This window comes from Octodon degus, unplaced genomic scaffold (assembly GCF_000260255.1).
Source record: "Octodon degus isolate 3935 unplaced genomic scaffold, OctDeg1.0 scaffold00002, whole genome shotgun sequence".
NCBI classification, from domain to species: Eukaryota; Metazoa; Chordata; class Mammalia; order Rodentia; family Octodontidae; genus Octodon; species Octodon degus.
This window is the reverse complement of record NW_004524578.1, coordinates 23867350-23880076: the sequence shown is the minus strand read 5'-3', so window position 1 is coordinate 23880076 and position 12727 is coordinate 23867350. Positions and strand designations below refer to the sequence as shown.

The window sequence follows — 12727 nt, the reverse complement described above, 5'->3', positions numbered from 1 at the left end:
CATGGCTTTACTTCTTATACTTCGTTTTTATACTTTTCTGCTGGATGGTTAAGACCAAGGTAAAGCAAGACCTATGTAACTAGAATTGTAGTCTTTGGATCTGATAAGGTCAGTCAAATCCCCTCAGGATTTATCCTGAGACCCTGTACCTCAGATTGTAGAGCCTTTGTCAGTGTCAGCCATGTGGATGAGTCATGGCCATTGCTTGGCCAATGTGTTCTCTGTGAAAGCCTGAGAAAATGCTTTCACTCCATGTGACTTTCCTTAGGCACACTCTACATCATCGTTCACTTTCCTCTTTGACCCTATAATCTCCTTGATCAGAAAATTTGGGACACAACTGAGTTACATGTTGTTAAAGTACAAGTTCTCATATGTCCTGAGTCTTAATTGACCTTGGAAAGCTAGGGCCAAAATGTTGGCTTTCCTTGCGGCTCTTTTTCTCTAATTTTTGGTCTGCAAACTTAGGTTGTTAACTGCCTTAGTTACTCTTCTCTCGTTGCTGGGACAAATACCTAACACTCAAAATGAAAGAAGGAAAGGTTTATTTAGCTCGCAGTCACTGGAGGTTTCAGTCTACACTCAGCTGGGTCCAACACAGAGCAGCACATAGCAGAAAGCAACCTTTCTTGGTGGTGGCAAAGAGCAAGAGCGCAGAGAGAATAGTAGCAGCTCAAGCAGCTAACTTCTCTTTCCTCCTTACATTAAAATGCAAATTACCTGCCCTAGGGCAGGTGCAGCATCCACACCCACAGTAATCAATCACAAACTCCAGAAGCCACCCCAAGACTGTATGAGGCTTTGGGGGGACACCTAGACACAAACCATAACATTAACCCTCCAGAAGAGAAGCTTATTATTATTACCATATAACTAGGCTATTGAGCTTAACCTCACTATCTGTCTGAATATCAAACATCTTAGGCATAACATGGAATGGGTATTTTACTTGATGTGTTAAACTTTAAGTCCCTACAGAATATGACGGAAAAATTTAAAAAATTAAAATATATTTAAAAAATAGGAATAAAGAATTATATATGTTTACACATAAGTCCAGAAATCTAACCATATACAGCATTGTTGCGGGACAGTCCCGCAACACAGCTCCATAAATTATTATTTTTTAAAAAAAATATTTATTTATTTTTGTGTGTGTGTGTGTGTGTGTGTGTGTGTGTGGCCAGCTCAGCCCACCAGGGGGCGGGGCGGGCTGGCGTGTGGTGCTGGGGATTGAACCGTAGTCTCTGTGCTTTTGCTTGTTGTAAGTAGGTGCTTTAGACCACTGAGCCATCTCAGCAGCCCCACAGCGCCATAAATTATTAATGGAATGATTTGAAACCATTAACATTTGCATTGACTTCCATCGTTAATTGGATTTCATTGAGATTCAGTCATTTTCTTACTGTCCATTGCTGCCAAATGGAAAAATCCTCTTTCTGTCTTTCTCCAAGGCACTTTCCTATTTTCTTTTAGTATGAAAAAAATAAAGGAGTCCTGATCATCATTTTACTGGTGATTTATTTTCTTTTTTTCTTTCAGAATTTATTTTCTTCTACCTCTTTCACATTTAGGGTCAGTCAGACCATGGCTTGAATCTCAAATGCACTCCCCAGACAGGAGATCCCTCTGGAGTCGCGAGCCTCTCCACCCCACTGAGCAAAGACCTTTTTAATTGACTGCAGTTGACCTCTTTCAGAGGAAATCACTGTGATACTGACTGTAGGAACAAGTAGATTTCAAGGCAGATTCCTAATCGGTATGACTGAGTGCTGCTTTGGGGGTGCTGCCCTTTGCCAGTCACATGGCCCAGGAGGTTTTGCTGTCTTTCTGGGAGGCCCTGAAGGGTCAGCAGCCTCTGGGAGTTGTTAGCGGGCTGTGTGGTAGTTGTTTGTAATCTTCGCAGTTGATGTCAGAGCTCTTTACTATCACTTGGCCTTGCGCCTGCTATTAACAGTCTCCCTGGGCTTCACTTCCCTCTCCAGTAGAACAGGGACAGTCAGTCCTCACTAGTGCTTTTGAGGACTGAGCAAGAGTCCCTGCTTGCCAGACTGCTGGCTGCCCATGGGGAGTGTTGACTGATAAAAAGAAGCCTTCCCCGAAAGTACCCACTTTGATTCTTCTGTGACAGTGACTATGAGTGAATATGGAAAGAGAAATCAAAGATAAGATGGCCTGTGGCAGGGGACAGATTGGAGAGGGATTTGTCTCTCACCCCACCAGAGCACCCAACACCCCCACGGAGGGGTGCCTTGCGCTATGCACTTGAGGAGCCTGAAGCTGTGGCTGGAAGGTCCCTAAATACTCAGCCTTTGAGAATGGAATTAATTTGTATAAACAGAAGTCCTTTGGAGTGAAATCTAAGTTTGCAGGCGAAGTCATACATACCCTTTCTACCAGGAAATGAGGCCTTTACATGAAGTGAGGCTTTCATCGTGTTAATAAGTTTTCTTTTTTTGTTGTTGTTAATAAGTTTTCTTTAAAAAATAGTTTTGAAAATTTGAGTAGTAAGAGATTAAGTGTCCAACTTTCCAAAGAGTTATTCATTAGGATATGTTAAGTGCTGACCTGTTTATTTTTTAAAAAATCATCTCAAAAAATGAATATATAAAAATATATTAGCTACTAGTTTCTTAGTCTGGGACTTTTAGTAGTTCTGTTTTTAATAAAAATAACTTTAACAAAAACAACAGCTAAGTGCAATGTGGTGTTCTTGATTGGTTCCTGGAACAAAAAAAGGACATTAGTGGGGAAAATGAGTGAAATCCAAATGAAGTCTGGAGGTTTTAGTTAATAGTAATGTGACAAAACTCATTTTCTTAGTTTTGACACTTGTACCTACTGAAGTACTATGTTAACCTTATAGGAAATAGGTTAGGAGTGTGAAGAAACCTTGAACTATTTTTGTTTCTGTTCTGGAAAACCAAAATGAAAAGTTCACGTAAGACAAAGATACAACACTAGAAACATGGGAGGGGGGCCCTCACTGTGTATCACCAGCTATAATAGGTGAGTGACCCCAATGTGGGACATTGATGATGGAAGAGTGTGTTGGGATAGTGGGTGCATGGGAAACCCTTGTACCCTCCTTTCATTTTTGCTGTAAACCTAAAACTATTCTAGAAACCCCACCGCATTCTCTTCCCTTCCTGTATGCAGGGACCCTCCTACACCAGCAGCCCTGCCTGCCTGAGCTCAACTAACAGAGCCCTTTCCCCTCCCCTTCTGTCTTGCAGTATCGACAAGATCTCCAAGGTCACCTCTCCTGTGCTGGTCATTCACGGTACTGAGGATGAGGTCATCGACTTCTCCCATGGGCTGGCGATGTACGAGCGATGTCCCCGAGCAGTGGAGCCCCTCTGGGTGGAAGGGGCTGGGCACAATGACATAGAGCTTTATGCACAGTACCTGGAAAGACTGAAACAGTTTATATCTCACGAGCTTCCTAACTCCTGAAGAACGCAGCTTGACCTTACCTCATCTACTGTGAACAGACGGGTCCTCTGTTTTGCACACGCTTTAACGGATAGCCCGATAGCCACGAAGGGTGCCCAGCCTTTCAGGTGTTCTCCTCGAGGAGCTCATGCTAGCTCAGTCTTCTGTATCTAGAAGTTATTCTACTAACTCCCCCCCACACGCACTCCCAGCCTCATTGCCTGGCTGGGCCAGGAACGCGAGCCCACCTGGGGACCGTCTTCTAGTGCTGTATGAAGTGTGCTCTGTCTGTGTCGCCCTCACCTATTGCCTCCGATTTGTCAACACGGGGCTCAACCCTCTCCCCACCATTCTTCTCAGTATTCAACATGCAGCTCACTCTCTGCCACTGGGTTTGGGGTCAACCGTTGTGGGCTGTGATAATGTAACTGGAAAACTCGCGTGGTGAAAATTCCTTTATTCTTGTTAACATATCCATCTTTCCCCAGATGAATGAGCTAAAGGGTAATTTACTGAAGTGATCACAAACAGCTCTATCCACTGTAACTATAAATATAACTGGAATATTCTTAAGCAAAAGGAACCTGGGGTTTTTTTAAGTGTAAATTTATTACTAGCCAACAGAGTTTTAATATTTTGATTGGTTGGTCTAACAAAGAGCCTGGCCAACTCTTCTCCTATAAAGCCCTCATTGTAGGCTTTTTTAAAGTACTGTACATATTTGCAATTACATTGTGCATAGATTCTTATTGGGTAGTTTTCTTTTGTGGGGCTACAACAATGAACTGCAAATTCCTTGTTTGTAATATAAATGATTGAATACATTTTGTTAATATGTTTTTATTCCTATGTTTTGCTATTAAAAAAATTTTATAACATTTCCAAGACAAAAATTCCAAGTTTATGCTTTGAAGAATTTATGTAATTAAAATTTCACTAAACTACTCTTTTTAGTTTAGGAGCTTTTCGGGTGTTGACACTGGAGTAGCACCACATAAGTATCAGAACTGTAAGATGCTTACGATTGCTACGTGACTTGTGTTGGTTGGGGTTTGGGTCTGGGGTCCTCTGGTTTTAAATCTTTTTCAAATTTAAAAGCCTTAAATGTCCTGTGAGCCTCTGATTGTTGTACACCTGGATTGCGGGTGGTTGCCGGTTTGTGTCCTGTTGCGTGGCTGCGGCACAGTGGTTGATAATGGAATAAAGGATGCATGGATCAGAAGGTGTGGGCTGGTGCAGTGTTTCTTTATCGAGAAATGGGTGAATGAGAAAGCAGCATTTTGTCTTGATTTAAGAGGAAGCACCTGGGGTCTGCCGCTGTGGTCACTTTCTCAAAATGTGCAAAGACCTATGCTGTTCTGTAGGATTTTGGGTTATTTTTGGAGAAGCCAAGACACCCAACACCAGTGGAGGGCATTGCTTTGTGCGTGGCATGCTGGTACTGCCAGCCCTGGGCAGTCACATGAGCTTGGGACAGCTTAGCCAAGAGGGACAGTGCCTGCTTTTTTGGAGGCTTGAGTCCAGTGCTTTCCAGGTCTGAAGCGAGATGGGTGCTGCTTTCCACTTCCTGGGCCCTGGCCTGAGCCTGCAGGAGGAGGCATAGGTGGGAGAGTGCGGGCCAGCAGCCTGTGTCTGTGAGGAGAGCTGTAGAGAGTGTGCTGGCTCCTGAGGGGTCCTCGTGACGCTCAAAGGGGGTGCCCATCCCAGAAGTGCGGAAATTGAGGATCCCCAGCCCAAAAGAAGAAAGAAACCACATCCGGGCCTCCCTTGGTCGCTGGTGAGAACCTGCCCCTGGATCTCCACCCCCATTTCTCTTCCTACCTGTGGACTATTTGCATCTCTGTGGCCCTTTTCTCTCTCATTTCCTCCAAAACAGCTTGCGTTTTGTCAGCCAAATTTCAACAGGAAATGAAGCACTTGACAAGAGGAACTAAGGTGGCAATGTCACCTACATTTTGGAGGAGCTCCTGCTGTCCCAGAGCTGGGGGGTAGGGGATGATGGATAGTATTCCCATGTGACTCTGGAATCCAAGGCCAATCCTTGGTTTTCACCAAGTGGGGATGCTTCTTATCTGTTTCTTTCTCTCTAGTCAAGAAGGGAAAATCTAGGGCTGGGGAGATGGCTCAGTGGAATAAGTGCTTCCCCCGGCAAGCGCAAGGGCCGGAGTTCAATCCCCGGTTCTGCAAAAAAAAAAAAAAAAAAAAGGGACAATCTAGTGGTTCACCACCATCCTTTCAGCGCATACAAAAGGTACATGTAGCATTTCTAATGTATTTCATACTTCGGAGCATCTTTTCTAAATAGAGTCTAGAGCCACATCAGAGGATGTACTGTGACCCCAAGTTTGTCCACTGCTGATTACTATTGCATGGTTCTGGAGGGCAAGTTGTATGGATTTGGAGCGGTCAGCTGATCACAGAAAATCTCAATTCTAATTCAAAGCATTGCTCTGTTGTATCCTTTGAAAACTGGAGGAATGATCATTATTGTCTCAAAATAGAAAAAGTACCTTCTTTAAAAGAAAGCACTCCGGTTCACCAAAAAAAAAAAAAAGAAAAAAAGAAAACACTGCTTAAGGGTAAATTTGGATCCTGATACCTTTTGGGGCTGGTGTCTCAGTTACTCTTCTCTCACTGCTGGGACAAATAACACCCAAAATGAAGGAAGGAGGGGCTGGGGAGATGACTCAGTGGAATAAGTGCTTCTCCGGCAAGCTAAGGGCCTGAGTTCAATCCCCAGTTCTACAAAAAAAAAAAAAAAAAAGGAAAGGTTTATTTAGCTCACAGTTACTGGAGGTTTCAGTCCATACTCAGCTGGCTCCGAGGCAGAGCGGTACATGGCAGAGAGCAACCTTTCATGGCAGCAGCAGAGAGCAAAATGGAGTAGCAGCAACAGTGGCAACAGAGAGGAAGTCTATTTCCCTTAAATTGCATTTAGGCTTTCTGTTCTAGGCCGGGTGCAGTACTCACCCATAATCCCAGCAGCATTCACACCCATAATCCCAGTAGATAAGAGTTAATCACAAACGCTAGAAGTCTTCCCTATGATTGTGATGTAGGGGAAATGAAACTCCTGACCTGAAAGGTACCTGAGACAAGTTCCTGCTCTCTAAAACGGAAGAATGAATTTTAGGAACAGATGCAGATTATGAGCAGCATATTTGCTGGGGGAAAGAAAGCTGCTATCTGAGAGGGACAGAAGAGGGGTCCAAGTGGGTTGTCCTTGGAAAGCTGTCTCTTCCAGAGACAGAGTGAAACCCTGCGGGTCTAAGAACATGGGAACTCACTTAGGTGGGCATGAGGTGGGAGAAAACTATGGTCAACCAGTGAGATTACACCATTGCTCAGGTAAAATCGATTAAGTCCAGGACCAAATGGGGAAGGGAGTCAGTAGTGAGCAGGCATGAATATAGAACAGGACTTTATCCAGTAGCCAGCTGGTAGCAGTTGGATTAGTGACTTCCTGGGTTCCTCAAGGTGCTGATCAATCCCGGATGCTTATCTTTAGGGAGGTCAGCATTTGTTTGACCTTTGGTCTTTAGGTCTGGCCCACAGCAGGAGCATCCATCTCTCTCACAGTTGCTGCATATCTTATCTTCTGTGCTGTCTTCTTAAGGGCTCAGCCCTGTCTGACTGCCTATAATATTCATATCTAACTTGTCTGCCTGCAACAACTGCGTGAGGCTTTGGGGGGACAACTAGACTTAGAACCTTCCCAGGGGGCTGGGAAGGCCAGGGGACTTGTCAGCCTGTCCTTTGTTTCCCAGATTCCTGGTGTTTAGAAGTCACATGGTATAAGTCTGAAGACCAACAGGGCAGTCTGTTTTCTTGATTGAGGGTCTGTTGAGTCCTAGCTGCAACTTGAGTGTCTCCTGTCTCAGGGCCCCCCTTCTCGTGGTGACCTCACAGGCTTACAGACAAGGCTGGGTGTGGTGGTGCCTGCCCATAGTCCCAGCACTTGGGAGTCTGAGGCAGGAGGATCATTGCAAGTTCAAGACCAGCCTGGGCTACAAAGTGACCTCAAGGCCAGCCTGAACTGCATAGCAAGACCCTGTCCCAAAAAGACATTAAATAAATAATTAACAGCCGCAAAAGTACTGTTGCTAGGCTACACAGATGAGGTCTTACAAAAAGGGGGTGGGTCCATATCTGATTTCTGTGTCCAGGCTGAGTGGTGTCGACCTCATCCCCTAATTTCTCCAAGCCTCTGGCATGTTGCCCCTTCCTTTCTGCACTGAGGGCATACAAGCATTAAATGAGATGGTGGCTGTGAAAACAATAGCTGCGTCATACTCTGCAAAGCACTGTAAATCAAATCGCAGATGGCAGAGCGACTTGATCAAAGTGGATTTCTCCCAAGAGAATAGACCAGTGATGTTTGAAGAATTGAGGAGAAAAAAAAAGTAAAATTATTTTCAGAAAAAGTGTCCTGGGGCTGGGGATGTAACTCACTTGTCTCATGAGTCCTTATGTTCAATCCCCAATATTAGGCCCAAACAGTTACAGGAATAGATTCTGTAGAACTATTTAGAAACGGTTAATTCCAACTTCATTTTTGGCAGAACCAGGGATTGAACTCAGGCCCTTGTGCTTGCCAGGGAAGCACTTACTCCACTGAGCCATCTCCCCAGCCCCAGAAACGGTTAATTCCATAGTTTAAACCCTTCCAGTGGTGCATGTGTGTGCACATTTGGGTACTGACTCAAATACTGGGGAATCCAGTCTTCTGCTAGAACACAATACAACTCCGGCAGACTGGATTTGTTCTGGTTACACAACAGGAAATACTAATTGATTACACACTAAGAAATCAAATAATCTCACTGATGTAAGAAAAAAACAGTAATGTACTTTGAATACACATCTGACCTGATTTTAAATCTTTTAATAAAGGAGGGAGGAAGCGTGGTTGCTTGATTCAACAAAATCAACCAAAGCCTTAGCTCAACAGTAAATGCAAATAGGAGGAGACACGAGGTATTCTCTCTATTGTCAAGGATTAATGTTACTACCAGCATAAACCATAATTCCAGAAGTTCTAGTTCTAGCCACGTACAAAGCCAGAGGAAGGAAGGAGGAACGGAAGGAGAGAAAGTTCAACAAATTTAAGAGAAGCAATTGAATAGTGACTGAGAATTCATCAGGGAGGTGAATGAAATGATGACAAAATGAATGTACAAAAATCAACTGCCCAATGTATTAGTAACTAGTTAGAAAATTGCATGGGCCCCCAAGGCCCTGCACAATAGAAGCATACAAAACGCAGTACTGGACAGGGTCTCATGACCTCTACTTTCTGTTCAGTGGCAGACTTGGGATGTAGACCAACCTTCCCAGTGAAAACAACACTACTGAATAAAATAGAAAAATGCTAAACAGATGCATAACCTGGCAGGAACCTAGGAGCTGTGCGGGCCGAGTACGAAGTGTGGACAACCGCTGGCAGGTAGAGGAGACAGCAGTTCACTCTCTGACGAACTCTGGGCTAACCTGAACTCTGGCTTTCCTGTTTGATGGAGTTCAGGGACAGTAAACAGAGCCCAGGCTGCTCTCCAAGGCAGAGTCTAATTGAAAACTGCCCTCTTCTAGGGGCAGGAAGGGTGATTTTCACAGTCAAGCATTGCATGGATTCCAGGGTTCAAGATTTAAAAACAGGGCTGGTGAGATGGCTCAGTGGTCTAAAGCACCTACTTACAACAAGCTAAGCTAAGCAAAGCACAGGGATCGCAGTTCAATCCCCAGCACCACATGCCAGCCAGCCCCGCCCCCTGGTGGGCTGAGCTGGCCACACACACACAAAATAAATAAATAAATAAATATTTAAAAAAAATTAAAAAAAAGATTTAAAAACAAAACATTAAAAGAAGGATACATACCAATTAGAGATTGTCTCAAAGTGAGATGATAAGCATTATATGGAAAGCTAAACCAAGAGGCATTTTTCTACATTAGCCAGGGAATTAGCAATAATATCCACTACTCTATTCCAAATTGGCCAAAAGAGTCTAGTACATTCTTAGCACGCCCCCCAAAATATATATATGACATGGAAAAGAACGCATGATGAACATGTTCTAAAACCAAATTAATGGGGCCGGGGAGATGGCTCGGTAGAATAAGTGCTTGTCTGGCAAGCACAAGGGCCTGAGTCCAATCCCTGGTTCAACGAAAAATAAATAAAGCCAAATTAATGGAATGGTTTCACAACTCAGCATAAAAAATCAGATTTACACTTAAAATGAGCAGATTATATGATATGTAAGCTGTATACCTTAGTAAAAATTATAAAGCTATAGAAAATAAATGCAACTGTTACTCTCTGATTATGATTGTTTATGTAGAAAATCCAAAAGACCTTTTTTTTGTATTTTTAGGGAAGGGTCTACAGGGTGTTCAGGGTCTCACTACTAGATAGGACTTGTAGTGATCCACCTGTTTACAGCTTCCCAAGAACTGAGATTGCAGGTGCGCACCACCACTCCCAGTCTCAATTGCCCTCTCAGCACAACCCAGGGGTGGGGCCAGGCCTGGAGATCAAACCCCCAGCCCCTGCACCTGCTTGCGGGCGGTGCTTTAATCCGCTGAGCTGTTTGGCTGGCCCAAAAAGCTCTTACAAATTAGTAAACTCAATAAAACTTTAGTTAGGTTGCTAGGTATAAAATCAGTATGCAAAAAACCTTATTTCTATAAATCAGAATATTCAAATAGCCATTTTTAAAAGTATTACTTACAAAAGCACTTGAAAAGTTTCTTCCCCAAAATGTGTTGGAAGTATGATATGTTAGACTGATCTCAGATAGTCCATGCTGTGTTTTCCATGTCCTGCCCAAGGCTTGCTCCAAAGGATTCGTGTCAGGCAGAGGCCCACCAAGCAGCCCATGATCCAGGTTGTCCAGGCTGGTCCTGTCTCTGTCCCTGTCTGCAGGGGTGTTAACCCTGCTGGGCCTCAGAATCCACCACTGTAGGGCCGGTGAGATAGCTCAGTGGACACCTGCTTAAGCAAGTGCAGGGACTGGGGTTCCATCCCCAGCACCACATGCCAAGCCAGCCCCACTCCTCGGCACTCTGAGCTGGCCACCGAGACGGGGTATGGTGGTGCCTGCCTGTAATTCCAGCACTGGAAGGCTGAAAACAGAAGGATCACTCTGAGTCCGAGCTGCGTAATGAGACCCTGTACCAAATACACTTTAACAAAAGGAATCCACCAGTGTAGAGGAAGGGGTCCACACTATCTACCCTGCATTGTGTGTGATATACTGTCCCTGCAATCTAACAGGTTAAAACTCACCTTTCTAGGTACACAATTCAGGGATATTAGCACTTTCTCATTGTCGGCAGTGATTACTAATCACCTCCAGGAGTTTCTTATCACCCCAAACTGAAGCCCTTGGTCCCCTCGACACCATTCCCCAGTGTCCTCTCACCCTAGCGCTTGGCAATCACCCTTCTCTCCTTTGTGTCTGTGAACCTGATTACCTGAGAAGCCTCAGTTAAGTGAAGTCATACATTATTTGTCCTTTTTCTGATTTATTGCAATTAACATAATGTTTTCATAATGTGGAGCATATGACAGGATTTTATTCCTTTTTAAGGATGAGTCATTTTCCATTGTATAGAGGGACCAAATTGCCTTTGTTCACTTCATCATGTACACTTGGGTTGTTTGCACACTTTAGCTAGTTAGTTTGAATAAGGTGACAGGAATATGAATATACAAGCGTCAGTTCTAAGTCCCTTTTTAAAAAAATTCTTTTGCACATATACCTAGGGGTGGATTGCAGAATTGCACAGTAATTCTATATTTAATTTTTTGAGAAACCTGTTTTAGGGAGGGGACTGAGGATGGAACCCAGTGCCTTGTGCACATTGGGCAAAAGCTATGCTCTGTGTTAGATCCTCAATCCTGACCTGCAGTTCTTAGCCAGGGTCTTAGGACCCATGGCTGCTTTGTGATTATGCACCATATTTTGAATGTCTGCACCTATGGGCATTTTGTGGGACAAAGGTCAACCCTTTTGGTAGATGGTATCTGTGACAGTCGAAGATTAGCAACATGGAAGTACATGATATTTACAGACTCTTTTTAAAACAGTATTTTCAGATTCTGAGAACTATGTGTGCTGCTTATGGAGAGGGAAGGGACTTGGGTTTACCCTTCTGGCAGGCCCTAGGAGGGGCCAAGTTCATCAGGCTCTGTGCATGAGCGGGGAATGGGATTCTGGATTTGAAGTTCAAGACCGTGGACAGGGTCCTGAATGCTGAAGTACTGGGCCTGGGAATTTCGTGCATGGTAACCAGGAAATTGGAGGAAACCCCTGAGCTGCGCTAGGCCTGTTCTTTATCTCTAAATGGTAGTAATTCCTACCACACAGTCAAGAGAAGATCAGATGAGAATGTATAAGTGAAAATGCCTTGTGAGGGGCCACGGAGATAGTTCAGTAGAATAAGCGCTTGCCTGGCAAGCATAAGGGCCTGAGTTCAATCCCTGGTTCTGCAAAAAAAAAAAAAAAAAAAAAAAAAAAGAAAGGAAAGAAATGCCTTGTGAGAGGCAACTCATTAAAAGGAAGGCTGAGGTCTGGGTTTGAGCAAAACAGAAAGCATTTTAGAAAGTCCAGAGGAAGGCAGTTTATGCTGCCTGTGCTCTCACTGCCTTGTTGCTTAATCAGTGTCATGCTGCTGAGCGGGCTGCACCTGGCCAGTTCTGGCCTGTCCATGCCTGGCCCCGTAGGACTCCATGTGGGTCAGGCAAGGATAGGCCCAAGGCCTCAGACCTGCACAGGTGCTGCCTCCCTCCAGGGCTCCTGACTTGACTTCTCTTCTCCAGGCTGCCAGGAGCCCTGACTGGCCTGTGCTACCCATGGAGCTCCTGAGCCCACGCAGCACTGCCCAACACAGGGCCTGGGGCACCTTCAGGTTTGGATTAGGAGGCCCAGGTGGGCAGAGAGGCTCCACTTTTGACCTTTTGGTAGAGGCTGGGAGAATAGCCCCCAAAAGCCAAAGCTGCTCTCTGGTAAAGTTTTGGGCATTTGGGGAGGGAATTAGGAGCTGTCACAGAAGAGGCCCCTCTCATGGGCCACCTCTTCACATTTCCATCTGCTTCTTGACAGAGCCAGGTTGAGGGCTGAGCATTTAGCATGTGAACTTTGGGGTGACATTCCAGACCCCACCATAGCAGACAGTCAAGTTAAACAGAGGAAAGCTTTGTTCCAGCTCGTGGCTGTTGGTCCACAGGTGAGGCCTGTTGTGTCACAGGGTGGTATACTTTGGCAGGAGTTGGGAGGAGCAGCTGTTC

General features: G+C 44.6%; 1 protein-coding gene across 1 annotated transcript in view; it reads left to right on the top strand.

Moving 5' to 3' along the window:
* Abhd17c (abhydrolase domain containing 17C) overlaps positions 1-4657 on the top strand; it is a 53611-nt gene extending 48954 nt beyond the window's left edge. The window contains exon 3 of the mRNA XM_004623343.2: positions 3237-4657. Within this exon, the coding sequence (XP_004623400.1) occupies positions 3237-3456 (220 nt within the window). The 3' untranslated portion in view covers positions 3457-4657. The remainder of the gene's footprint in view (positions 1-3236) is intronic.
* The last annotated feature ends 8070 nt before the right edge of the window (positions 4658-12727 follow it).